Genomic DNA, 27,612 nt, shown 5'->3' on the forward strand with positions numbered 1-27,612 from the left:
GGACTGCGTCCGGGAGGACGACCCGGGGAAACGACGGCGGCGAGGCTGATTCTGAGGAAGAAGAGAACTCTTACCTCCGGTGGCCTCAGAGATGAGCTCCTCCAAGCGTTTCCCAAAAAGCTTTCCACCAAGAAAGGGAAGAGAGATCAGAGCCTTCTTGGAGGCGGAGTCCGCCGCCCAGGAACGAAGCCAGATGGTGCGGCGGATAGCCACAGAATTGGCGGCCGCACGCCCGGAGCGGCGAGCCGATTCCATAGAGGCGTCACAAAGAAACTTGGAAGCCTGATAGATCTGGGAGGCAAGCACTGCCAGGTCCCCCTGGTCAGAGTCAGAAGGTAAGGCACGGAGAAGTTGCTTTGCCCAGATAGCGCATGCCTTGGCCACCCAGGAGGCGGCAAACGCAGGGCGGATGGCGGCGCCCGCTGCGATGAAAACGGACTTGGCTAAGGAGTCGACCCGTTTGTCCGCGGGATCCGACAAGGAAGCCGCATCAGCCAGGGGAAGCGTAGTAGCTTTCGCCAGGCGAGCGACCTGAGGATCCACCAGAGGGGGAATCGTCCAGAGATTGACCGAATCCTCTGAGAAGGGGTAAGGGACATCAGAGGCCTTGGTGAGATGAAGGCGCCGGTCAGGGTGGCGCCACTCCTTGGCAAGGAGCGCGTCCAGATCCTCGTGATTCGGGAAAAAAACCGTGGACCGCCTAGAACGGCGGAAGGACACCGCCTCCAGGGAGGAGGACGAAGGAACGTCCTGTACATGGAGCGCGTCCCGAACGGCCCTGATGAGATCCTGTACGGCTGCCGACATCGCCGAGCACCGCTCAGATTCAGAATCTGAAGCGGAGGAGTCCCCAGGAGCGGCGGAAGCGGCTGAAGAAGAAATCTCGCCCGACTCAGACCTAACCGGGGAGCGATCCGGGGTAGCGGAGGAGGAGTGGGACCCGGCCGAGACCGTACGTGGTCGCTTGCGGCACCGAGTGCCGGAGCCAGGACGAGAACTGACGCCAGGCGCATCACCAGCGGTAGGAGCCCTACCAGAGGCGGCCGCAATCTGGGCAGGGAGACTGTCCAGGGACTGTGCCAGGGATTGGGAGAGGCTAGCAAGGCTACCTATGGCCTGGGACAGGGTAGCAGCCCATTCCGGGAGAACCGACAAAGTGGAGGCCGCAGGAGCGGACTGGGCGGGCCTGGGGTTGAGGCACTGCACGCAGAGGGAAGTAGGTTGGCCGCATGGGATCGCAGGAGAGCAGGATGGCGACGAGCAGAGACAGGAGCAGGGCTAAGAAACGCCGTTCAAAAGAAAACGCCCCCCCAGCAGCCCGCGCTGGCGCTGGATTGGGCGAGAAAAAAGGACCTCCCAGACCGCCACCCACAAGGGGAGGGACGCAGGGGAAAAAACCCGGGAAGCCTGGGAGGCGGAGGCGAAGACGAAGCCCCGCCCACGCAGTCGCGGCCTAGGCCGAAGCAAAGCCGGGGCCTGAAGTAGAGGAACGCTGCCGGAAGCGGGAGACTGCGATCGCGGCACCGCGGACCGCACCGGCAGAAGAGGGGGGGACACAGCGCCATGAGGTAGGGATGTGAGAACGCCGGAAGCGGCGGTCTTAAAGGCGCAGGCTCCATAAAAAGAACAGAAGCCCAAGGAAGGGCCAGGCAACAGGAGACTGATAGGAAGACTCCTAAGGGGGAAAAAGAGTAGGGGGGGCGCCTTACTCACCCTCCGATGTTTTCAGGCGCAGCATGACCACCCCCTCGGCGGACTCAACACGGAAACCGTGGGTCCGCCGGAATCCACTGCGGAAGCAGGTCACGTGGGGACTGGGTGGCTGCCGGGTACCTAGGTACGCGCCCGCAGGGGGGCAACTAAGGTGGAACACGATGGAGCCACCCCTGCCACCTGTAGAGAAAGAAAAAAGGAAAAAATAAAACAAATAAAAAATAAAATTAGCAGAGTGACCTGCTAGCAGGTCAGGTCTGCCTCCTACGGACACTAGAACTAGACTGAGTTATTCTGGCTCTAGCAGAGGGGTATAGCCCACCTGGGTGGAGCCAACACTTTTTTTGTTTCTAGTGTCAGCCTCCTAGTGGCAGCTGGGCATATACCCATGGTGCTGTGTCCCCCAATGCCACGCACGAGAAAGACCAGTAGATGTGCCCCATTGTGTTAGGAGGCATATTCCTCCTGCTGCCTCAGTGGCCTGTGTGAATATCTTACCTGTGGTGTTCACTGTTGCCTGTGCACCTCTCTTATATTGGGCATATTTAACTGCAACTGTTAATGAACAGATCAGTTTTTATTTAACAGGGAATCTTTCCCCAGAGACATCTCTTTCCAGCTCGTTGGATAGACACACAGCTGTCGTTCACCTAAATGAAGCGCTTTTTCTTTTGTTGATCAGAGATGATACTTATTATTAATATGCAAGTTATGCGTTTTAGTGCAAACCATTGCTCTCATTGCACCCAAGCGTCTCTCCTTTCTGTGGCCAGCCCCTCCCGGCTTGCTTTGCCAGTGTCTGACCCTGTCATCAAAGCAACTATGGGGGAGATTCATAAACAGATTGGTCACTCTGAGCTGCCATAGATTTCTGGCTTCATTTGCACTCAAAAACTGGTGTAAATTAAGATAAGTTTATGGTGACTGGGCACACCCTCATTCTGAAAAGTGGTGAGGGCGGTGTAAAAGTTTCCTTTGCCGTTTCTCTCATTTTTAAAGTCGCAAACACGTGTTTGCGACTTTTTAAAGCCTTTTTTCTGGAGCAGACTGAATAACTCTCCCTCTATGTGTGTATGCAAATTGTTTGATAGGAATGTTGCTGGTGACAGACTCCCGGTAATGATGTACACACAAAATCTGTTGCATTTTAATACAAATTCAATGTTCTCAACGTCTCATTTTTTGTTCTCATTTAAACGGATCTTGTCAACATTAAAATGCAATGTGAGCCGCAGGCACCTATAGAGCAGTAGAAGCCAAACAGATTGATTATAGGTTTGTGGGAAAAGATTTAGTAAAATATATTCCTGCTACTTCTGAGCTTTGAAGTCATGAGGGCGGTCCTATCAGTAATTGACAGCTCTCTGTATACACAGTCATAGAGGGAAGGCTGTCAATCACTGATGGGACCGCCTCAAAGCTCAAAAGGAGCAGGACTTTAAAGAGGACCTTTCACAGATTATGACACTGTGAACAAACTATACAGTCATGGAGAGCGGCGCCCAGGGATCTCGCTGCACTTACTATTATCCCTTGGCGCCGCTCCGTTCTCCCGCTATGCCCTCCGGTCACAAAGTTATGGTAGGCGGAGTCTGCCCCTGTTCTTCTGTAGCGCTGGCCAATCACATTGCAGAGCTCATAGCCTGGGAGAAAATAACCTCCCAGGCTGTGAGCTCTGCGCTGCGATTGGCCAGCGCTAGAGCAGAACAAGCGCAGACTCCGCCTACCATAACTTAGTGACTGAAATCTCCGCCTACCATAACTTAGTGACTGAAATCTCCGCCTACCATAACTTAGTGACTGAAATCTCCGCCTACCATAACTTAGTGACTGAAATCTCCGCCTACCATAACTTAGTGACTGAAATCTCCGCCTACCATAACTTAGTGACTGAAATCTCCGCCTACCATAACTTAGTGACTGAAATCTCCGCCTACCATAACTTAGTGACTGAAATCTCCGCCTACCATAACTTAGTGACTGAAATCTCTGCCTACCATAACTTAGTGACTGAAATCTCTGCCTACCATAACTTAGTGACCGGAGATACTGGAGGGCATAGCAGGAGAATGGAGCGGCACCCGGGGATATTAGTAAGTGCAGTGAGATCCCCGGACGCCGCTCTCCATGTCTGTATTCTTAGTTCACATTGTCATAATCGGTGAAAGGTCCTCTTTAAATTAATAATGCACAAGTTTTACTGAATCTTTTCCCACAAAACTATATATCAATCTGCTCAGCTCCTCCTGCTCTATAACATGATGCCTGCAGCTCAGACACCATGTTCAACATAACAAGTGCCCTTTAAAGGGGTTGTCTGAGGAAAACCTAATTTCAGGTTTTCCTCAGACAGGTGCCGGCAGCCTGTCCCCCCCCCCCTACTGAAAGGATCATACTCATCTGTTCCATGCCTCTCCTGTCCTGTGCGCTGGGTCCCGCATCTCCATCTTCTTGTCCGGGGTTTATCTTCCTCTCCATCATGGGCATAGTCACCTGATCCTCTTCAGCCAATCGCTAAGGGTACTTTCACACTAGCGGTTTTCTTTTCCGGCATAGAGTGTGAAAGTACCCTAACTTCAGTAGCGACGTGTCTCTTGTGCACACATCACCGCTGAAACTATGGGTGGGAAGGAAGAAAACACCAGACCGGAAGATGGAAATGCGTGATCCAGCGCGGAGTACCAGAGAGGTGTGGAGCAGGTAAGTATGATCCTTTCAGCTGCCGACACCGGTTAGAAATTATTTATTCCCGGACAACCCCTAAAGAGTAGTACAACAAGAAAAAGGAGTGTACAGCATTGTAAATATGGAGATGTAGGTTACTGCAGGCAAATAGCAGTACAGTACACAAAGGCTGGAGGGAAGTCCCCGAGGTGGATTTGGGAGCACCAATTTAACTAACAAAGGGCTAATTCAGGCGACTGATATGTGCAAATTTTAAAGGGGTTTTTACGATCACATACAATGGGGGCATATCACTATTATATGCCCCCATTGTCTGAAAGGTGCGGGTCCCACCTTTGGGACCCACACTTATAACAAGAACGGAGCGGGGAAATGAATGGAAGGTGCATGCACAGCCACCCTCCATTCATTTCAATGGGGCTGCCGAAAAATAGCCGAGCCAGCTGGCTCTGCTATTTCAGTCTGCCACATAGAAATCAACGGGAGCAGCGGGAAGCGGCGCTTGGTGGTGGACATCCAGCCACAGCTCTCCCCGCTATGTTCTCCTTGTAGGTGCCGGTCCCTGAGGTGGGACACACACCTATCAATCGGACAATGGTAGCACATCCTAGCAAGAGCCCCCCACATTGTATGGGAAAACCCTGTAATATCTATTTTACGGTCATGGTTCCTGACCCAACTGTGGCTTTGATGACTTGAACTTACAGCATCATGAATGTGTATAGTGCTGTGCGTATCATGAGACCTGCTGTCGTGCCATAAATTGCATCCCTAATATGGACCGTTAAATACGCCCATGTTACAGGAGGCCACGGTGCGTGCAGAGGATTGATCTGGAGCCTGGGATATCGGGGCCCTGTAGAAATGATGTACGAGCTCTGTGGCTGTCTACAGCATTCATCCTGATGTAAAGGGGTCATCCTCTCTTGTGCCTATTATTTCTCTGTGTTTAAAGGGAACCTGTCACCTGGATTTTGGGTATAGAGCTGAGGACATGGGTTACTAAGATGGCTGCTAGCACATCCGCAATACCCAGTCCCCATAGCTCTGTGTGCTTTTATTGTGTGAAAAAAACGATTTGATACATATGCAAATTAACCTGAGATGAGTTGGAGATTGGACTCATCTCAGGTAAATTTGCATATGTATCAAATCTTTTTTTTCTTTTCTTTTTTACACAATAAAAGCACACAGAGCTATGGGGACTGGGTATTGCGGATGTGCTAACAGCCATCTAGCAGCCCATGTCCTCAGCTCTATACACAAAATCCAGATGACAGGTTCCCTTTAAGACCGCCAACTGGCCAGCGGTTTATTTGTGATTTGCAGTTCACCTACTTGTCCATAGGTGGCAGAATGAACAGCTTCTGTTGTAGAATACAGCCATTTAGGAGTAGAGGTTTTCAGCAAATATTCACCAAAGTTCGATCTTATCTGTAAGGTTCTTTTTGTGCAGTAGCTGAGCAGCGAGAGAAACTTCTATTATCTGCTTTCCCTCCCTTTTCTCCCAGTATTCAACACAGTGTATAACAGTGATGACAATGTTTTCGTGGGAGCCCCTACAGGCAGCGGGAAGACTATCTGTGCAGAGTTTGCCATTCTTCGTATGCTGTTACAGAACTCAGAAAGTCGCTGCGTCTACATTACTCCTATGGAGGCTCTGGCTGAACAGGTATTTTCTATGCGCTGCTATCTGACTTCACTTCATATCCATATCAAGCTGCACTTTAAACATGAATGCTGGAGGGTTCACGAAGGGTGCCACTATACAACTCTTTAATCCATCTCCAGTGGGTGGATGGGTGTAATACGTTCCCATGCACTTGTAGAGTCTATTTTCTATATTGGCTGAGTAGGTTGTGCGTGTCCTTTCTGCTGCAGCTGGTGGCATTTGACTGGAATTGAGCATGTGTGTCAATTTTAGTGAGCAGGGCAGAGAATTTAGAAGGGTAAACAGCAGGTGGCGCTATACAGATAGAGTTCAATGAATAACTCTGTGGCTATAATAAATGTTTAATGACATGCAGTTCCAAAAGTATTTTAATCCAGGTGCTGGTTTAAAAAAAATTTCGAATATTTTTCGTGAACAACCACTTTAAAGGGGTATTCTGATTGTTTCAAGTTATCCCTTATACACAGTATAGGGTATGGCTGGCCAACCTGTGGCTCTCCAGCTGTTGCAAAACTACAACTCCTAGAATGCCCAGTCTGCCTACAGCTATCAGCCTACAGCAGGGCATGGTGGGAGTTGTAGTTTTACAACAGCTGGAGAGCCGCAAGTTGGCCAGCCCTGGTATAGGGGTTAACTGTTATTAACTATCTCCCGAATACCCATAGAAATGAATAGAGCAACAGTGCGCATGTTCAACCTGCCGCTCCGTTCATTTCAGGGGGGTGGAGGGTCCACCATTCTCTTGATGGGTGTTGGTCCCAGCAGTAGGACCCCCACTGATCTAATAGTTTGTGGACCCTGTGGATAGAGGATAACGTGAAACAACCGGAATAAAGGCTTCATTCTATCTCATAAAGTAATTGGTGGGGACCTCTGCGAGACTCGCCCATCCTGAAAATAAATATGATGCAGCACTAGTGTTGCACCACGTCCTCTTCTATGTAGCCACTAGGTGTACAAGGAACTGCAGCCATTCCCATTGCTTTGAATGAAGCTACGCTTGTAGCACTGCAGCCCTTCTCAGATTTACTGCCAGGGTCCCAGAGTGGACCCCCACCATCATAGTGGAGGCATGTTCTAGTGATATGCAATCCCTAAATAAGATGGAAAGCAGATGCATAACTATGGGGGCATAGTGGGCACATGTCCCTGGTGCTAATAAGCCACTCTGCCTTGACCAAGGCATGGCTAGGTCAGCAAATATCTTTATCCTGGGTGAAAGGAAATCTGAACTATAACGCTGAAGCCTTTCTCTATTGTGGAGCTAATCTCTCAGGTAAGTCTGTCCCAATTTCACCTGTGCAGCTTTTTATAGTAAGTAGCTGTAGAGTTTTCAGCTTCCATTTGTTCTATACTTTTGTTCTTCTGGGCCTTTGGGACATTTCAGAGCATTAGAGTGACAGAAGGAGCCTCCTCCCGCTGTCTAACCTCTTAGATTGCATCATCTAATGCAGGGGCTGGTGAACCTATGGCATGGGTGCCAGAGCTGGCGCTCAGAGCCCTCTCTGTGGACACCCACGCCCTGGAAAAAGTCTATGGTGTACCAATATGCTTTAGACTTTTCCTGCCACTCATCAGCACAGGGCGCACAATGAACGGCACAGGCAGCGCACTGAATGTAGGCAGCTTTATTAGAGATAAATAATTAAGTACATGGAAGATATACCATATTACATTGTAGTATTCAGGTTACATTGCCATGTTGGCACTTTGTGATAACCAAGTGGGTTTTGGGTTGCAGTTTGGGTACTGTTTCTAAAAGGTACGCCATCACTCATCTATTGGGTTACACAGCCAGGATCAGAGCTTTCTCAGATCTCGGCTACTGCAGCAGGAGCCCGGCTGTGTTTTAATAGCTGTCTGCTGCTGCCTGTGGCACAGTCGGAACTGCAACAGCTCTACGTCGAGGTGCACAGAGTAAGGTCTCGCCTGGATGTACAGTGTATTCAAGGGTTTAATTTCACTGCTGCAATGTCTATGGCAAAGCAGCAGCGAGCAGGAAGAGAGAAGGGAAGACGGCAGGTGCACGCTGCGCATTCAGTCTCCTCATACAGCTGATTGCCGCCGATCTGATATTGATGACCTATCCTGAGAATAGGTCATCAATATTAAAAGTAGGGATTTTATTTATTTTTTGGTGGTAAAAGCAGAATTGCGTTATGGGTTCTGTTACCACAGACCATAACGCAATTCTGTTATTCATTCCGTCATAATAGAAGTCTTCTGGCCTGCGTAACGGATCTGTCCCGTTTCCGTTATGCAGGAGAGGACTCCAGTATAACGCACACCGGACGCATCCGTTATGCAGGCCAGAAGACTTCTATTATGACGGAATGAATAACGGAATGCCCTAAAGGCATTCTGTCATAGAATTGCTTTATGGTCCGTGGTAACAGAATGCTTAACGCAATTCTGCTTTTACCACTAAACGAAGCGCAAACGAATTTCAGAATCCCTAATTAAAAGCCTGGAGAACCCCTTTAACTGCTCTCCTTCTGCCTCTGCACAGAAGCATTATGATAGTTGTAGTTGTGTTCTCTCTAGTTTGTATAGTTTGAGTACTTCTAGTAATTGTCTGCATGTTCCTTCAGAAACTTTTCCATCCTCCCACCTAAGTTCCCAGCATAGATTTGCCTCCCATGAGCATATTAGCGCTGCTGAGGTATCAATCTACCTTTTTAATACTCTGTTCCCTTTTAAAATTTGTCTGAAGAGCTGCTAAAAAGATCTTACTTCAAGTAATTAGGGTGTTTGTGTCTTTTTGGTGTTTTTAGTTCTCTAGTGATATCGGTACACAGTCCTCTTCCCCCACACGTGTTAAAATGACTGCATTATCCCATTACTGCTTTTTGCGCATTTATTAGCTGTATGTGTCAGCTGCTAGATATGATTCATTTATGGAAATCTATGCTAATAACCCCTCTCTGCACTTTCACAAAGCTACTTTCAGCACATTTGTGTTTCAGTATATAGTAAACTAATGAATATGTATTCTTGGAATGCAAAGACATGAGTTTTATTGATTGCTGTTCCAAGGCCTGCAGAGCGAGGGTTTTGTTGGAGCTCTAGTTGCTAACATTGATCAAGCTCTGTTTACGACATACCAGTGCAACCTTTTTGCAATGACTATCCAAAATTGTATAGAAAGGCAGGCAAGGCCTTGAGAAAGGTCTCCGCCTTGCCTCCTGTACCTCTTCCCTCTCCTTCCGGAACCATGAGATTTGAATCTGGTCTTAGATGCCCTTCAGTCCCCTCCCTTCGAGCCCTTGAAGGAGATCTCCCTATCTTGCGTCTCTTTTAAAGTTGCCTTTCTAGTTGCGATTACCTCCATTTGCAGTGTCTCTGAGCTGGAGGCGCTCTCTTGACGGTCTCCCTTTTTGGTTTTTCACCAGGACAAGGTTGTCCTGTGCCCAGTTCCCTCCTTTCTTCCCAAGGTGGTTTCCTCCTTCCACATTAATGAGGAGGTTGTCCTTTTCCGGTTGAACGCTCACTCCACTAGGGCGGTTGGGGAATTCTGGGCGGTCCGGCATCTGGCCTCTGCCTCCCAGGTCTGCAAGGCCGCCACCTGGGCCTCAGTTCACACCTTCTCAAGGTTTTTCCACATCCATTCATTGGCCTCTGCCGATGCCAGTTTGGGTCGCAAGGTTCTGCAAGCGGCTGTGTGCTAGGTTTTTCGCATGGATGTTTCTTCCCACCCCCGGGGACTGCTTTGGGATGTTTTATGGTGATGTGTCCACCAATGCCATTCATGAGAAAAATAGATTTTTGCACTTACCGTAAAATCCTTTTCTCGTTGGATGCATTGAGTGACACAGATCCCTCCCTTGTTGTTTTTTCTCTTCGTTAGGTTACCGGGTCTCCCGGTCCTCTTTCTGGTTTAGGACATGTTGGCTTCTCTTTTCGCTCTAGATTTTCACAGTATTCCTAACGATGAAACCCCCACAAAAAGTATGTTTGTCCCACTCTCTTCAGCTCCTATCTAGCGCTATCAAGTAGTTTAGCAGTTTCTAAGCTGCTGACAGACTCCCTCTAAGCAGTAGTAAGCCTTTAAAGATTATAAAAAATATTTCAGATGTCAGTAAATTAACTCGTATGCACATAGTTGGGTGTATATTAATCTTGATTCTGATGAGCACCTTACTGGAGACTATGCAAGCAGTGCTTTCTAACAGGTTTGTTCTTCTGGTTTTCTGTGTAGGTGTTCATGGATTGGTTTGAGAAGTTCCAAGACAGATTGTATAAGAAGGTTGTTTTGTTGACTGGTGAAACCAGCACTGATCTGAAGCTACTTGGCAAAGGAAATATCATCATCAGCACACCAGAGAAGTGGGACATCTTATCTAGACGCTGGAAGCAACGTAAAAACGTGCAGAACGTCAGTCTCTTTATTGTAGATGAGACTCATCTTATTGGTGGAGCCAACGGGGTGAGTTGACTTGTTAGTCTGGTAATTCACTTATTTCTGTGCCACTTTCCATGGCCAAGACCTACATTTCTTCCAGTTAAAGAGGACCTGTCACCATCCTGACATGCCTGTTTTAATAGCTTCATGCATCCCCCATGTTAGTTTAATTCTGGAGCATCTATTCTTATGGCTCTGTGTTGTGTCGTTCCTGTATTATTTCTACTAGAAGTTATGAATGAATTGCTAGCAGTCTGCAGTAAGGGTACAGAGTGGAGGTAACCAGTTGGAGGTGTGTCTCTGCACAGACTGAAAATGGCTGCACTGATTGGATAGAGTGAGTCTGTGCAGGTACACCACCCCCTAACTGGTTACCTCCCCCTGTACCCTCACTGCAGACTGCTAGTAATTTATCCATAAATAGTACCGTGTTTCCCCGAAAGTAAGCCCTACCCCGAAAATAAGCCCTATCTCAATTATCAGGACGGGCTGTAATATAAGCCCTACCCCGAAAATAAGACCTAGTAAATCTCCTTAAAAACGCTTTGTAAATGTTGCCTAGTGTCTCCGTTTGCTGCTACCGTATATTTAAAAAAAAGAAGTTTTCGCTCACTGCTGTCCCGCCGGAGGTTCTCTTCTCTCCTCCTGGCTGATGTCTGCTGCTGCTTCCCTGTTTCATTGCCGCTGACGTCAGCCGTGGATCTCCTCCCTCCAGAAGCCGTCTTCGGCGCGCTGACGTCAGCGGCAATCTCGGCTCTTCATTTTCCTCCCCTCCTCCCGCTGACGTCTGCGCCCCCCCCCCCCCCCCCGCCCTTTTTGCACGGAGCTGGCTGACGCACCTCTCTGTACAGGGACCAATCATCACCTCAGAGAAGAGTACCGTACTGTAAACGCTGTTAAACAGGTATTTTTACAGTACCAGAAATACCTAATGATATAAAAAACGAACTCCTGACCTGATAAGGGGGGGCTCGGGACACAGAATTTTTACCCTAGATTTTAACAGGTTTTTAAGAAAAGAAAATAAGCCCTACCCTGAAAATAAGCCCTAGTGTGTTTTTTTGGACTAAAATTAATATAAGACCCGGTCTTATTTTCGGGGAAACACGGTAGAATTAATAAAGGAACGGCACAACATAGAGCCATAAGAACAGATGCTCCAGAATTGTTATTACATGGGAAATGCATTAAGCTATTAAAACAGGCATGTCAGGAGAGGGGAGAGGTCCTCACACGTGGGTTATCATTTTTGTTATGCTGTGTACTATATTTTTATATTTTGTATGATATAAAAGATTTGCATTCAGTTTTAATAGGTTGGTGAATGTAATACCTTATATCTGTTCTTTTCCCATAGCCTGTGTTAGAGGTTATCTGCTCCCGTATGCGCTACATCTCCTCCCAGATAGAAAGGCCGATCCGTATAGTGGCTCTCAGCTCTTCTCTGTCTAATGCCAAAGATGTGGCTCATTGGCTTGGGTGCAGTGCCACATCAACTTTTAATTTCCATCCGAACGTGAGGCCAGTCCCACTGGAGCTACACATACAAGTAAGATGTTCTATTCATGTAAATGTATGTATGTAAAGTTTCCATGTTGTCCACAAGTGTTTTTAGTGGGAAGGGAGGGAAAATTCAGGTGCCTAATTTCCATTTGATATTAAAGGGACTCAAGATCATAGGATATTTAAAGGGGTTTATCCCATGACTAATGTAAGGCTCTATTCACACGTCCGTAGTGTGTTTTGCGGATCCGCAAAACACGGACACCGGCAATGTGCGTTCCGCATTTTGTGGACCGCACATCACTGGCACTAATGGAATATGCCTATTCTTGTCCACAATTGCAGACAAGAATAGGATATGTTCTGTTTTTTTCGGGAACGGAAATGCGGACCTGGAAGTGTGGGTCCGCATTTCCGAAGCCGGACCGCACATCGTGCGGCCCCATAGAAATGAATAGGTTCGCAATTCCGTTCTGCAAAATGCGGAATGAAATTGCGGACGTGTGAATGGAGCCTAAAACATGAAAATCAGATATCATACAGTACATGACAACCTCTTTCTAAGGCCTCTTGTACACAAACGTATTTTCATTCAGTGTCTGTTCTGTTTTTTGGTTTTTTGCACACTATATATGGAACCATTTGTTTCAATGGGTCTGCAAAAAAAAAAAACTCAGTGTGCATTCCGTTTCCGTTCTGCAAAAAAATAGAACATGTCCCATTATTGCCCGCATTACGGACAAGGATAGTACTGTTCTATTAGGGGCCAGCTGTTCCGTTCCGCAAAATACGGAATGCACACGGACATAATCTGTAATTTTTGCGGATCCGTTTTTTGCAGACCGCAAAATACATAAGTTCTTGTGCAAGAGGCCTAACAAATCTAGAACCGGCCCTGTACCTCACATGGATCCAGAGATCTCCCCATTAATTAATCCAGTTGTTCTTTATTACAAGCTGTCAGCTTAGGGTGCGTGCCCTTTCTCAGTGGGCGAGTACAGTCTGCTGCAGGTAGTGGCAGTTAACCCCTTGAGGACTTCTGCCGTACATGTACGGCGGAAGTCCGGTCTCTAAACATGGCACCCTCTCGCACGTGCAGCTGGCACTATAGCTGCCAGGGTTTCTGCTATTTTAAATAGCAGAGACCCGCGGCACATGTATGCAATCAGCCATAAGGCTGACCGCATACATTTTCCCTATCACATGCCGTGGTCAAATGTGACCACGGCATGTGATCAGTCCGGAAGCGAAAGCCGTGGGTCACTGGCTGAGATCGGGGAAACCTTAATCTAATAGACGGAAGCCTCAAGCAGGCTTTGGAGTCTATTAGAGGAATATACCAATACACACCACTAGGTGGCAGCACTGTATTGTTACATTGAAAATTAAGTGTTCAATGATGGCTATATAGCCATCAATAAACACAGAGCAATCTAAAGATTGCCAGCTATAGTCACCCAGGGTGACTTAACCAATAAAAAAATAAACATCATAACATCATGGGCATCACTGTGTGTGAAAATGCCCATACAATTAAAATATTATAATATTGGCATACGGCAAATAGCGAAACGGGGGAAAAAATAGCCAATTTTCAAATTTATTTTTTTTGTCACCAACTCCACAATATTTTTTTATAAAAAGTGATCAAAAAGTCGCACACACTTCAATCACTGAAAAGTACAGATCGCCCCCACAAAAAATTAGCCCTTACACAGCCCCGTACACATAACTACAAAAAAGTTATAGGGGTCAGAATATGGTGATAAAACATTATTATTTTTTTTCTAAAAGGTTTACATTTTTTGTTTAAGTGTGGTATGGTTGTAACCGTACTGACCTGGAGAATGAAGATAAAAGGTCAATTTTACCGCATAGTGTACAGTGTAAAAAATAAAAACCTTTGTCTGAATTGCATTTTTTCCCAATTCTACCCCATTTGGAATATTTTTATTATATTTTTTTTATTTACTTTTTTAAGCCCTCATAAGGCTATGTGAACAAAAAAAAAAAAAAGTTGTGACTATGGCAAGGCGGGGAGTGAAAAACGAAAACACAAAAATGGAAAATCTCGTGGTCCTCTAAGGGTAAGGCTACTTTCACACTTGCGTTCGGCGCTCCGCTTGTGAGTTCCGTTTGAAGGCTCTCACAAGCGGCCCCGAACGGATCCGTCCAGCCCTAATGCATTCTGAGTGGATGCGGATCCGCTCAGAATGCATCAGTCTGGCACCGTCCAGAGTTACAATGGAAGTCAATGGGGGCGGATCCGTTCGACACAATATGGTGCATTTTTCAAACGGATCCGCCCCCTATTGACTTTCAATGTAAAGTCTGGACAGATCCGTCTGAATACAAATTGTACTTAGACTTTTTTAGTAAAATATAATGCAGACGGTTCCGTCTGAACGGATACCATTGTTTGCATTATAGGAGCGGATCGGTCTGTACAAATACCAGATGGATCCGCTCCGAACGCAAGTGTGAAAGTAGCCTTAAAGGATGGAACTGAGCATGTGCTCCTGTCTTAGCTGGCGCTATACAGATAGATGTCATTGAATAACTCAATGCCTAGAATAAATGTTTAAATACATGCAATTACAGAAGTATTCAGATCCAGTTGCTGGTTCCCTTTAAGTTCTCTGCAGGCAAGCACTGACTGACAAGAAGAGTCTACTTTTATCATCAACTTCTAGATGTTCCTTCATGATTTCTGCCCAAAAGCTGTAGATGTACGATTTGTGGTCGCCCACTTGCCTTTAGGCCTTGTTCACACATTTTGCTGGTGGAATTTGGTGCAGAGTTCTCACCATAAAGCCACCGTCTGCTGCAATGAAACTGCTTCCAATCATTTCAATGCGAGGCCACGCTGCACTTTATATGGCCACAGTTTATAGCCAGGACTATGCTAAGAGTGGACATGTCCATTCTAGGTGCGGTGCCCGGGTGGACACTTGTGGTTTAGCTGAAGAGAGAGTCTGAAGCATTCACATTAAGAAACTAGAGGGGTTTTTGCCACAGGATATGTGTCGGACTTGCGGTGTTAATAGGGCCTCACTATGTTCTGCCAGACACAGAAAAAACTGAGGAATGGCTTACAATGGCCAAGTATGGACCGCAGACAGGATCCGAGGGTTCCCTCAGATATTAGGTTTGCAGCAGATCTGTGCCACACGTTGTAGTAATCTAGTAGTGGTGTGGTGATCGTTACTTTATTGTGTACATTTAGTGGTCTCCTGTGTGTATGGTGTCTTTAACCTGCCCGCTACTAATAACTCCATGTCTACCTTCTAGGGTTTTAACATCAGTCATACACAAACCAGACTGCTTTCCATGGCCAAGCCCGTTTACCACGCCATCGTGAAGCACTCTCCCAAAAAGCCCATCATTGTCTTTGTTCCATCTCGGAAGCAGACACGGCTCACGGCCATTGACATACTCACTACATGCGCCTCCGATGTCCAGCATCAACGGTATGGCTAGTATCCAATGCTTTTGCATAGAAGATGCTTTATGTAATACGTCACTGATTTTGAGTCTTGTGTGTTTTATTTATTTTTAGGTTCCTTCACTGCACAGAAAAAGATCTGGCACCATACCTGGAGAAGCTCAGTGATAACACATTGAAGGAGACCTTGCTGAATGGTGTGGGATATCTGCACGAAGGGCTCTCTTCTTTAGAGAGGCGCATTGTGGAACAGCTCTTTAATTCCGGTAATATATTTGTGGGGTTTTTTTGTTTAATATTTTCCTACTAGTCAAATTTTTTGTAGCTTTAACTTTCTTAAAGACGTATGTACTGTGAAAAATGTAAAACAGAAAATCGGAAAATGGTACAATTTGCTGCAATACCTCTAAGTTCTTCAGTTTTCAGTCTTTCCTTTACAAACTGATTACTGAGTTACCAAGTTTTATCCTCTGAAGTGAGTGGTCGCCATGTGCCTTTCCCGTTACATAAAAAGCTGTTCCTCAGATTGTCTGAACCAGATGATTTCCTTTAGCATTGGTGGATCCATACCAAAACACCATTTAAAGGGGTTCTCCGGGTTCAGAGCTGAACCCGGACATACCCATAATTTAACCCAGGCAGCCTCCCTGACTTGAGCATCGGAGCAGTTCATGCTCCGATGCTCTCCTTTGCCCTGCGCTACATCGCGCAGGGCAAGGGCTCTATTGTTTACAATCACACACTGCCGGGTGGACGTTTCCACCCGGCAGTGTGTTCGTGATGTCACTGGCTCTGATCGGCGGTTTTACTGGCTAGGGCAGCGCTAAAGCCCGCCTATCAGTTCCGGTGACTTCACCAGGCTTTCTGGCAGCCCAATGGAGAACCTGGTACGTCACCGGGTCTCCAAAAAATGCCTTTGCCCTGCGCAATTTAGCGCAGGGCAAAGGAGCACATTGGAGCATGAACTGCTCCAATGCACAAGTCAGGGGGGGCTGCCTGGGTGAAAATGGAGTACAACCCCTTTAAACGCATGCTGTACCGCAGTGGTGGATTCATTCTTGTTGTTGTGTGGGGGGTCACCATTTTGAAAATGACGCTTCATGGTTGCAGGGATATAGGTATTTCATATCTGGTCCCTCTCTTTAAAACACTCTATATTGGAAAATTGTATAACTTTTCACTGTGTAATAAAGGTCTTGTTTTTCAGAAATTGGCGTACTTTACCTATAAGAACTGTCCATGAATGCCATGTGTAGTTGCTTTCTTTTCATGATTTTTCGCCAGTCTTCCGTTTCTTTTCTCCCATACCATATGCAGTTGATATTTTCCGCTGTCTTAGACCGCCACTCTTTTTGTCGTCCACAATAGGGGCGGTGCAGGTGATCGTAGCTTCTCGCAGCCTTTGCTGGGGTCTGAACATTTCTGCTCATTTGGTTATCATTATGGACTCTCAATATTACAACGGGAAGATTCATGCGTACGTATCGCACATTTTTTTTTTTTAAATTTGAGGGTTATTTCTTTGATTGCCTTTTGCCCGCTAATATTTTCCCTTTATCAGGTATGTGGACTACCCAATCTATGATGTTCTTCAAATGGTGGGATATGCAAATCGACCGCTACAAGATGACGAAGGCCGCTGTGTTATTATGTGTCAAGGATCAAAGAAGGTGAGAAAATGGACCTTGCCTGTTACATTCGAATATACTTTGCTTCACTGTCTCATCTTCAGTATGTTTGCTTGTTGTCAGTGAATGTTATCGTTCTGGTTTTGTAGGCAGAGGCTAATACAAGCCTGTCCAAGCCATATCAGACTGACACAGGTGCACTCTTTGTAACAAGGCCGGCACCTGTCTAAGCAGAACTAGGCCTTTCAGCCCATGACCATTAACCAAATGTTTCCAGTCACTGACAGTAATTAATAGATTTTAAAAATAGTGAGACATTAAACCATTTCATAGCAGACATGTAGGAAAACTATATTCCTTAGAGATTTGAGGATATCCTGATGAATAATTATAATGCAAAACGGCAGCTTTTACCAAAGTTTCTTATCAATAATATGTATTATATATCACATTTATTTCATCAACTTGTTTAGTTACAATTTCTCCTTTTATCTGCCAGTATTGGTATATTCGTTGCTTTTTTATTCTTTTTGAAGGGACATTTCCGTCAGGTTTTTTTTTTATTCAATAGTCATAAAATACTTTTTTGAATACATTTTCTGCATTACAGTACCATTGACCATGGAATACTTAATACTGTATCAGTCAGTACAGAGAGAACTTTTATATAGATAGGGTAACCTAATTCAGTTTACTGCTGCTGTGAGAGGGATGATGTTGGGCTACTTTCACACTTGCGCTTTTCCTTTCTGCTATTGAAATCCGTCATAAGATCTCAATAGGGGGGGAGGAAACGCTTCTGTTTTGTCCCCATTCATTGTTAACCCCTTCAGGACCCTGCAATTTTTTAGGCCATTTTTTGGAAATTTGACGTGTCACTTTGTGGTAATAACTTTGGAACGCTTTTATTTATCCAAGCCATTCTGAGATTGTTTTCTCGTGACACATTGTACTTCATGTTAGTGGTAAATTTCAGTCAACATTTTTTATTTTTAAATACCAAATTTACCAAAAATTTGAAAAATTTGCAACTTTCCAAATTTTAATTTCTCTGCTTTTAAAACAGATAGTGATGCCTCATATAATAGTTACTACTTTACATACTTATAAGGACTAGTTCAGGTCTAATAAAAAAAATGTTTTGAGTCTCCATATTCTGAAAGCCAAAGTTTTATTTATTTTTTGGGCGACTGTCTTATGTAGGGTTTCATTTTTTTCAGGATGAGATAATGGTTTGATTGGTACTATTTTAGGGTGCATATGACTTTTTTGATTGCTGGGTATTACACTTTTTGTGGTGTAAGGTGACCAAAAATTGCTTTTTTAACACTTTTTTTTTTTTTTCTATTGTGTCCATCTGAGGGGTTAGTTCATGTGACATTTTTATACAGCAGGTTGTTATGGACGCGGCAATTCCTAATGTGTCTTTTTTATTTAAGTTTTACACAATAACAGTGTAAAAATAATAATTTTAGTGTCTCCATAGTCTGAGAGCCATAGTTTTTTTTTTTTTTTTTTATATATATATATATATATATATATATATATATATATATATATATATATATATATATATATATATATATATATTTTGGGCAATTGTCTTATGTAGGGAGTTCATTTTTTGCGAGATGAGTTGACTGTTAGATTGGTACTATATTGGGGGGGCATACGCCTTTTTGATCGCTTGGTGTTGAACTTTTAGTGATGTAAGGTGACAAAAAATGTTGTTTTTGTTTTTTAAAGCACAGTTTTTATTTTTGACGTTCACCTGAGGGGTTAGGTCATGTGATATTTTTATAGAGCCGGTCGTTGCGGACGCGGCGATACCAAATATCTGTCCTATTATTTTATAACTTGTCTTTCCAATTTTTATTTTGGTAAAGGGCCTTTTTGATTTTTACTTGAAACTTTTTTTTTTTTTTTTTTTTTTTTTTTTTCTCCCACTCTGGGACTTCAACTTTTGGGGGTCTGATCCTGTTTACTTCTGTATTGAAATGCATTGGCTGTAAGTGTATTACTCACTGTAATACTTAGTGTCCTGCCTGTGAGATCCAGGGGGCTGGATGTCACAGGCTCTCACGGAAGGCAGCCATGATGCCTAGGGAAGGCTGCCTTCCCTGCACCCGCCGCGGTCAGCATTGACTGCGGCAGTGCAAGGGTTAATGCGTCGGCATCAGTGTTTTCCCTGATGCCGGGATATGCAACAGGGACCCGGCTGTCAGTGACTCCTGGGTCTGTGCCTCTGATCGGGCGGGCTCAACTCCTGCACCTTCCCGATCAGCCTGCCATACATGTACGTCACTGGTCCTTAAGTGACGTCCAGCTGTGACGTACATGTACGGCAAGGGTCCTTAAGGGGTTAATGGGGACAAAACTGAACGAAATGGAATCTACCAAAATGCATTCCGTTCCGTTTGGTTGCATCCTCATCGCGGACAGAATAACGATGCAAGCAGCGTTTTTCTGTCTGCGATGTTGTGTGGAGCAAGACGGATCCATCATGACTCGCAATGTAAGTCAATGGGGATGGATCAAGTTTCTCTGACACAATAGAAAACAGATCTGTCTTGGCTATTTTAAGAATAATACAACCGGATCCGCTCATAACTGATGCAGACGGTTGTTTTATTATGACTGAGGCGTTTTTGCTGATCCCTGATGTATGTGGTGTGAAAGTAGCCTTGGCTGAGGAGTAATCCTCCTTGTAATAGTGGGTATAGAATTGGAATATCAGTTTTAGCTGTATTGTTCTATTGCTAGGCCTAGATAAATATGTCCACAGAACAACATTGCATTGAATATTGTAGTGTTGTAATTGAGATACTACAAGGGGGCGGCAGTAATAGCCTGACTGAGAGTTCAGCTAGATTAACTGCTGTGCTAAAATTCCAAACAGAGGAAAAAGAGCCAGGACATGAAATAGAATACATGGAGTTAATAAAAATAAATAAATGAATATTCACATATAGTTAGCCAATATGCAATAAAAAAAAGATTATCAAACTGTTCGTTTATCAATTTCCAGGACTTTTTCAAGAAATTCCTCTATGAGCCTTTGCCAGTTGAATCTCACTTGGATCACTGCCTACATGACCATTTCAATGCCGAGATTGTCACCAAGACCATAGAAAACAAGCAGGATGCAGTGGATTACCTGACCTGGACATTCCTGTACAGGCGAATGACACAGAACCCAAATTACTACAATTTGCAGGGTGAGCACGGGATTAATATTGGTATCATTTGTCTTATGGCTCCACTTTGTGTCTCAAGTATGTGATTAACATGTCACTGTCATTTGTGGGCTTGTTTCAGGTGTGTCACACAGACATCTATCGGACCATTTGTCAGAACTGGTTGAACACACACTCAGCGACCTGGAACAGTCCAAATGTATCAGCATTGAAGATGAAATGGATGTTGCTCCTCTTAATCTGGGAATGATAGCTGCTTATTATTACATCAACTACACCACCATAGGTGACAACAACCTCCTTACTCCAAACGTATTTCCTTGAGGAGGCTTCTATCGCTCCATCCCAGTCTCATTCATTTTCTAATTTTCTTCCCCAGAACTGTTTAGCATGTCCTTGAACGCCAAGACCAAGGTGAGGGGATTAATTGAAATCATCTCTAATGCAGCAGAGTATGAGAGCATACCTATTCGCCACCATGAAGACAACCTGCTGCGTCAGGTGAGCATCGGATAATTGCATATGAAACTGGTTCTGGAGTTCTGATGGTGTTGTAATCTGCCATGATTCAAATATTCTCCTCTTTTACCGTTCCCACACCCAGCTGGCACAGAAAGTCCCACACAAACTTACTAATCCCAAGTTCAACGACCCACATGTGAAGACCAACCTGCTGCTTCAGGCTCACCTCTCCAGAATGCAGTTGAGCGCAGAACTACAGTCAGACACTGAGGAGATTCTTAGTAAGGTGAGAAATGAGGCACAATGAAATTTCGTTAAGTCCTCCCACAGCGACTCCTTGTAATTAGGGATGAGCGAATAGACTTTGGACGAAACAGCCAAAGTCGATTCGCATGAAACTTAGTTCTAATACTGTACGGAAAAGGAGCTCCGTACAGTATTAGAATGTATTGGCTCTGATGAGCCAAAGTATTGCTTCACGAAGTCTCGCGAGACTTCGTGAAGCAATAACTTCAGCTCATCAGAGCCAATACATTCTAATACTGTACGGAGCTTCTTTTCCGTACAGTATTAGAACGAAGTTTCATGCGAATCGACTTTGGCTGTTTCGTCCCTACTGATCATAATGTTTTACCGGTTGTAAACTCTCTTCTCCAGGCAGTCAGGCTCATCCAGGCATGTGTAGATGTCCTCTCCAGTAATGGTTGGCTGAGCCCAGCTCTTGCTGCTATGGAATTAGCACAAATGGTCACCCAAGCCATGTGGTCCAAGGACTCTTATCTGAAACAGCTGCCGCACTTCACTACTGAGCATATCAAGAGGTGTACCGATAAGGTAAAATGGCACTTTCAGCGCTACTACAGCCTCCTTGTGTTATCATAGCGTATACCATTCTGGGCACACTGCTGACTGATAATTTCTCTTGCAATGCAGGGTGTGGAGAGTGTTTTTGATATTATGGAGATGGAGGATGAAGATCGTACAGAGCTGCTGCAACTCTCCGATGGTCAGATGGCCGATGTGGCCAGGTTCTGTAATCGGTATCCCAATATTGAACTCTCTTATGAGGTGGCAGAGAAGGAATCCATTAGGAGGTAAGTGCTGGTAATACAGCAGAGATGCAACAGTTCGGATTGATAAAATTACTGGAGGAGATTTATCATAAGGATAACATGAGTATTCAGTGTTGCAGTTGACCATGGCATCTGATGGATAAAAAGTCTGTTATCACATAGACTTTGCCACTGAATGTTTGCTATGTAAAACAGCAGGCCCGCAGTGTGTATGGCGCCCACTCAGCTACAGAGCAGGCGCCATATTTAAAGACCCGAAATCCACTGTGCATGCACAGTGGGAAGCGGTTAAAATTTGCAGTGCATAAATTTGGCTTTAATCACCTCAGTGGGCTAACCATACCCATTCACTTTGCAAAACTGGAGTGAGTGGTGTAAAATGCACAATGTTACTGATGTTTTTCACTAGTAGTCCCCAAAAAGTTACAAAAACTTGATTTGTACATTTTTTGAAGCCAGAATTAGGGAATTATGATGACAAATTAACCTCCCTGTCCAGTATAACATGGACAATGTGAGTGGAAAGTTACAACTCCTTCATTCTGCCTATAGACTTGAGGTTGATCTGCCAGTCTCTTGTCTAAGGGAATAGCCCAACTACCCCCTTATATATCCTGTCAGGCGAAACTCAGATCATACAGATTGGATATAGTCACAGTAACCCTATTCACCTAGGCGCACATAGCGCCTCTTATCCCTTTCCTCCAAGGACTTGTATGAAGGGCTGATCAGTTTAAAGGGGTTGTCCGACTCTGGATAGGTCATTATTATCTGATCGGCGCGAGTCCGAAACCCGGGAACCATGCCGATCTGCTGTTTTGAGAAGGCAACAACACTTTTGAGAGTTCTGCAGCCTTCTCGCAGTTTACCCAGCACAGCGCAGTACATTGTAGAGTGGCTGTGCTTGGTATTTACTTCAATGGGGCTAAGCTGCTTTTAGGCCACGTGACCAATGACTGTGCCATCACGTGGCTAGGGAAAGCTAAGAGTAGGCCTCAGCACTCACCAGTGCCTTCTCAAACAGCTGAGTGTCAGGGGTCCCGGTGTTGAACCCCCCTACTGATCAGATACTGATGACCAGAGGATAGGTCATAAGTTTAAAGTGTCAGAAAACCCCCTTCAAATCCTAAGGTATAAGTAGCTGACTTTGTTGTCCACATAGTCATGGTATTAGGTGTGATTTGTTTTTGATCTTTCAGTGGTGGAGCTGTTGTGGTACTTGTGCAGCTGGAAAGAGAAGAGGAAGTTACAGGACCAGTCATTGCTCCCCTCTTCCCCCAGGTATGTTCTACAGTCGGGAAATTCCAAGAGCCTTTGCCACAAACTGTAGCAACTTCAGAATCTGTTGTACAGCTGTATGTGTGTACTACATAAACTTGTTTTTCTGTGACTACTCGGCACAATACACAATCCTAATTTTGCTTTTTTGCTTCATTTATTGTGTAATCTTGTTTGATAACTTTTTTTTTTTTATTTATATACAGAAACGTGAAGAGGGCTGGTGGGTTGTCATTGGAGATGCTAAATCAAACAGCCTGATTTCCATCAAGAGACTCACACTTCAGCAAAAGGCCAAGGTGAGTACTGGATATCCATATATACACCAACATATGACATGAATATTTGAGTAGAAATCTCCTGAGATTGCACAGAAACAAATTAGGTGCAATATGTCATCACGGAGCTTTGGCTTAAAACTGGCCTACTGTGTAAACTCTAACGGCCCTATTACACAGAACGAATATCGTACAGATTCTCGGGCATGTAAGCGAATATGAATGAGAATCGTGTGATGTAATAAGTATGAACGATTCAAAGACTAGCAACAAATTGCTTGTTTCTCGTCCATCGTAATCTTTCAGCATGTGAAAAAAATCATTGCTCCTAGTTAATAGATCAGTTTGTATAATATGGAGTCATCTACTCGCTAACGATCTCATACATGCTTTTTGACTAAGCATCTGTCCCCCATCTTTACATGTAATAACAAGGAACGATTTAAAAGCCAATGAGTAATGACTGCAACTACTAACTATTATCTATGTGCATAATAAGCAAAAAAATTGTCGCTACATCTTCGATCGTTTATGGTGATTTTATAGGACCTCTGCTGGTGTTATAATACTTTAAGTTTAATGGGGCATCTAATACACACAAAACATTGAACTTTTTATTTTCATTCCCACAGGTGAAATTGGATTTTGTGGCTCCAGCCACAGGGACACACAATTACACTCTTTACTTCATGAGCGACGCTTACATGGGATGTGACCAGGAGTACAAGTTCAGTGTAGATATAAAGGAGGCTGAAAGTGACAGTGACTCCGATTAGGACATTTACAATCTCATGAAGGGTTGATTTTAGTCTCTTCTAAGTTACTCAGTAATTGACACGAAGAAAGTGTGTGCACAACTTAGAGACAATGTTAATGTATATAGGAGCTTTTAAATGTGACCTTCGTGAACATTGTTACCTAAGTGAAAATGTAATGAGCAACACAGCAGGGATGCCATTAAGATGTAGTAGTTATGTAATGACTGAGAAGAATCTTTACAAGTCGTGTTCCTGTTCTGTTTCTTTACTAGTTTATAAAATAAACTTTGGTTTTGTAAGTTGTGTTCATGTTCTATGAAAAATATTGCACTTGATTTCACCATGAGGAGAGCTATATCCCAATCCCTGTTCCTGTAAGTAGGAGTCCAGTGGGCAGTCCTACCTGGAGATTGAGGGGTATCTCTATATATATTGACCCTCATACTTGGAAGGCTGCCTCTGATGGGAGTGCCCACTCAACTCATAAGCATAGAAGAGCAAGAATTAAAATCAATAAAGTACTGTCAGTGTGGGTAGTAAACTCCACACAGGACAGAAGGGAAAAGGTACTAGGTCTGGAAACTAGGGAAAGGGGAAAGGTCACCACCTAGTGAATCCCTAAACCGAGCCCTGACTACTATCAGTATGAACAGACCTCAATGTCAGGAATGTATTCGTACGCCGTAACCTAAAGCCCTATCTGACCCTAAAGGGCCCAGGAAATAGTGTCAGAACAAAAGATGACCTGTTCGTTCCCAGCTGAAGGAACAGGAGACTTCCTCAGGCCTAATACCAAAAGATAGGGGAATACAACAAACTAGAAAATAGGAAGACACTTAACTCCGAAGTATGCGGACGAGCAGGAACTCGTGGAGAACCAAACACCAGCACTTCCAAAACCAGAAAGGAGCTATCAACCGCATAGCATGCTGGGTGAGACCAGACTCACTGCATCAGTTTGGCTCTGTTCCGGCTCCGTTCCGCTTTGTAGACGGACACTAAAATACAGCCAGTCTCTTAGATTTTCTGACCACTGTCACAGGAGAGACCGTGACTTTACCCCCAATTCTACTGGTGGCCTCCGAACACCCAGGACCGACATTATCTGGTGAGCTCCGTGAAAGGCTTTCACCAGACGACTAGCATTAACCTCGGCCGCTGGAACCCACATCCTCTCCTCTGGTTTGTAACTTTTCCATTGAACGAGATACTGGAGGAATCTACAGAGAATTCGGGTGTCCACTATCCTGGCAATCTGAAATTCCAGATTACCCTCCACCATGACAGGAGCAGGAGGCAAGGAGGACGGTTCAACAGGTTTGACATATCTCTTCAACACCGACTTATGGAACACATTATGAATCTTCAAAACCTGAGGGAGTTCAAGACGAAAGGCTACCGGGTTAATAATGTCAGTGATCTTATATGGGGTCGGTCACCTCCTATCACTCCTGTTGCCTACTATACTGCGCTATGTAAGTTTTTGTTAATCATAGCTCCTGTGTTCCTTGCTGCTGATTTTAACCGTGCACGGATGATTATATTTTGATTTATGCATGCTAGGAGTTATTACTGTGTAGAGGTCTTATTTCTATTATGCATTGAGCTTCTGTGTGATAGAACATTTGGAATGGTGCTTTGATGACTTCAGACACTGTACCACATGTTTTTTTTCAGTATATTGGAGATAGTGCAATAGTATCATTGCCATTGAGCATATATTTATTAATATTGCACTTCCACTAGCAGGAGTGATTTAACGGGGTGTCCTGTTTTGTTGTAGTACTGTCCTGCAACTACTACCATGTACAGTACAGACCAAAAGTTTGGACACACCTTCTCATTCAAAGAGTTTCCTTTATTTTCATGACTATGAAAATTGTAGATTCACAGTGAAGGCATCAAAACTATGAATTAACACATGTGGAATTATATACATAACAAAAAAGTGTGAAACAACTGAAAATATGTAATATTCTAGGTTCTTCAAAGTAGCCACCTTTTGCTTTGTATTACTGCTTTGCACACTCTTGGCATTTTCTTGAAGAGCTTCAAGAGGTAGTCACCTGAAATGGTCTTCCAACAGTCTTGAAGGAGTTCCCAGAGATGCTTAGCACTTGTTGGCCCTTTTACCTTCACTCTGCGGTCCAGCTCACCCCAAACCTTCTCGATTGGGTTCAGGTCCGGTGACTGTGGAGGCCAGGTCATCTGGCGCAGCACCCCATCACTCTCCTTCATGGTCAAATAGCCCTTAGACAGCCTGGAGGTGTGTTTGGGGTCATTGTCCTGTTGAAAAATAAATGATGGTCCAACTAAATGCAAACCGGATGGAATAGCATAGCATGCCGCTGCAAGATGCTGTGGTAGCCATGCTGGTTCAGTATGCCTTCAATTTTGAATAAATCCCCAACAGTGTCACCAGCAAAGCACCCCCACACCATCACACCTCCTCCTTCATGCTTCACGGTGGGAACCAGGCATGTAGAGTCCATCCGTTTACCTTTTCTGCGTCGCACAAAGACTCGGTGGTTGGAACCAAAGATCTCAAATTTGGACTCATCAGACAAAAGCACAGATTTTCACTGGTCTAATGTCCATTCCTTGTGTTCTTTAGCCCAAACAAGTCTCTTCTGCTTGTTGCCTGTCCTTTTAGCAGTGGTTTCCTAGCAGATATTCTACCATGAAGGCCTGATTCACACAGTCTCCTCTTAACAGTTGTTCTAGAGATGTGTCTGCTGCTAGAACTGTGTGGCATTGACCTGGTCTCTAATCTGAGCTGCTGTTAACCTGCGATTTCTGAGGCTGGTGACTCGGATGTGAACTTATCCTCCGCAGCAGAGGTGACTCTTGGTCTTCCTTTCCTGGGGCGGTCCGCATGTGAGACAGTTTCTTTGTAGCGCTTGATGGTTTTTGTGACTGCACTTGGGGACACTTTCAAAGTTTTCCCAATTTTTCGGACTGACTGACCTTCATTTCTTAAAGTAATGATGGCCACTCGTTTTTCTTTACTTAGAATTTGTATTATGGCAAGAAAAAAGCAGCTAACAGTCTATTCAGTAGGACTATCAGCTGTGTATCCACCTGACTTCTCCACAACGCAACTGATGGTCCCAACCCCATTTATAAGGCAAGAAATCCCACTTATTAAACCTGACAGGGCACACCTGTGAAGTAAAAATCATTTCAGGTGACTACCTCTTGAAGCTCATCAAGAGAATGCCAAGAGTGTGCAAAGCAGTAATCAAAGCAAAAGGTGGCTACTTTGAAGAACCTAGAATATGACATATTTTCAGTTGTTTCACACTTTTTTGTTATGTATATAATTCCACATGTGTTAATTCATAGTTTTGATGCCTTCATGTGAATCTACAATTTTCATAGTCATGAAAAAAAAGAAAACTCTTTGAATGAGAAGGTGAGTCCAAACTTTTGGTCTGTACTGTATATGTCCACAATTAGAATTTTATAATCATTGTAATAATAAAGATTGATGTTATAATACACATGCATGTTTTTGG

The 27,612-nt window shown here is 44.5% G+C and overlaps 1 protein-coding gene across 1 annotated transcript in view; it reads left to right on the top strand.

Annotated features, from left to right (window-relative positions):
- The window catches only part of SNRNP200 (small nuclear ribonucleoprotein U5 subunit 200), a 56,784-nt gene extending 32,391 nt beyond the window's left edge, over positions 1-24,393 (top strand). Inside the window, exons 30-45 of the mRNA XM_044279245.1 lie at positions 5,910-6,070; positions 10,269-10,496; positions 11,830-12,021; positions 15,267-15,445; positions 15,535-15,686; positions 16,789-16,897; positions 16,982-17,090; positions 20,077-20,266; positions 20,367-20,531; positions 20,625-20,746; positions 20,850-20,993; positions 21,365-21,541; positions 21,641-21,801; positions 22,980-23,061; positions 23,265-23,357; positions 23,969-24,393. Of these exons, the coding sequence (XP_044135180.1) occupies positions 5,910-6,070; positions 10,269-10,496; positions 11,830-12,021; positions 15,267-15,445; positions 15,535-15,686; positions 16,789-16,897; positions 16,982-17,090; positions 20,077-20,266; positions 20,367-20,531; positions 20,625-20,746; positions 20,850-20,993; positions 21,365-21,541; positions 21,641-21,801; positions 22,980-23,061; positions 23,265-23,357; positions 23,969-24,112 (2,408 nt within the window). The 3' untranslated portion in view covers positions 24,113-24,393. The remainder of the gene's footprint in view (positions 1-5,909; positions 6,071-10,268; positions 10,497-11,829; positions 12,022-15,266; positions 15,446-15,534; positions 15,687-16,788; positions 16,898-16,981; positions 17,091-20,076; positions 20,267-20,366; positions 20,532-20,624; positions 20,747-20,849; positions 20,994-21,364; positions 21,542-21,640; positions 21,802-22,979; positions 23,062-23,264; positions 23,358-23,968) is intronic.
- Positions 24,394-27,612: the final 3,219 nt, after the last annotated feature.

The sequence above is a fragment of the Bufo gargarizans genome, chromosome 2 (genome assembly GCF_014858855.1).
Source record: "Bufo gargarizans isolate SCDJY-AF-19 chromosome 2, ASM1485885v1, whole genome shotgun sequence".
Taxonomy (NCBI): Eukaryota; Metazoa; Chordata; class Amphibia; order Anura; family Bufonidae; genus Bufo; species Bufo gargarizans.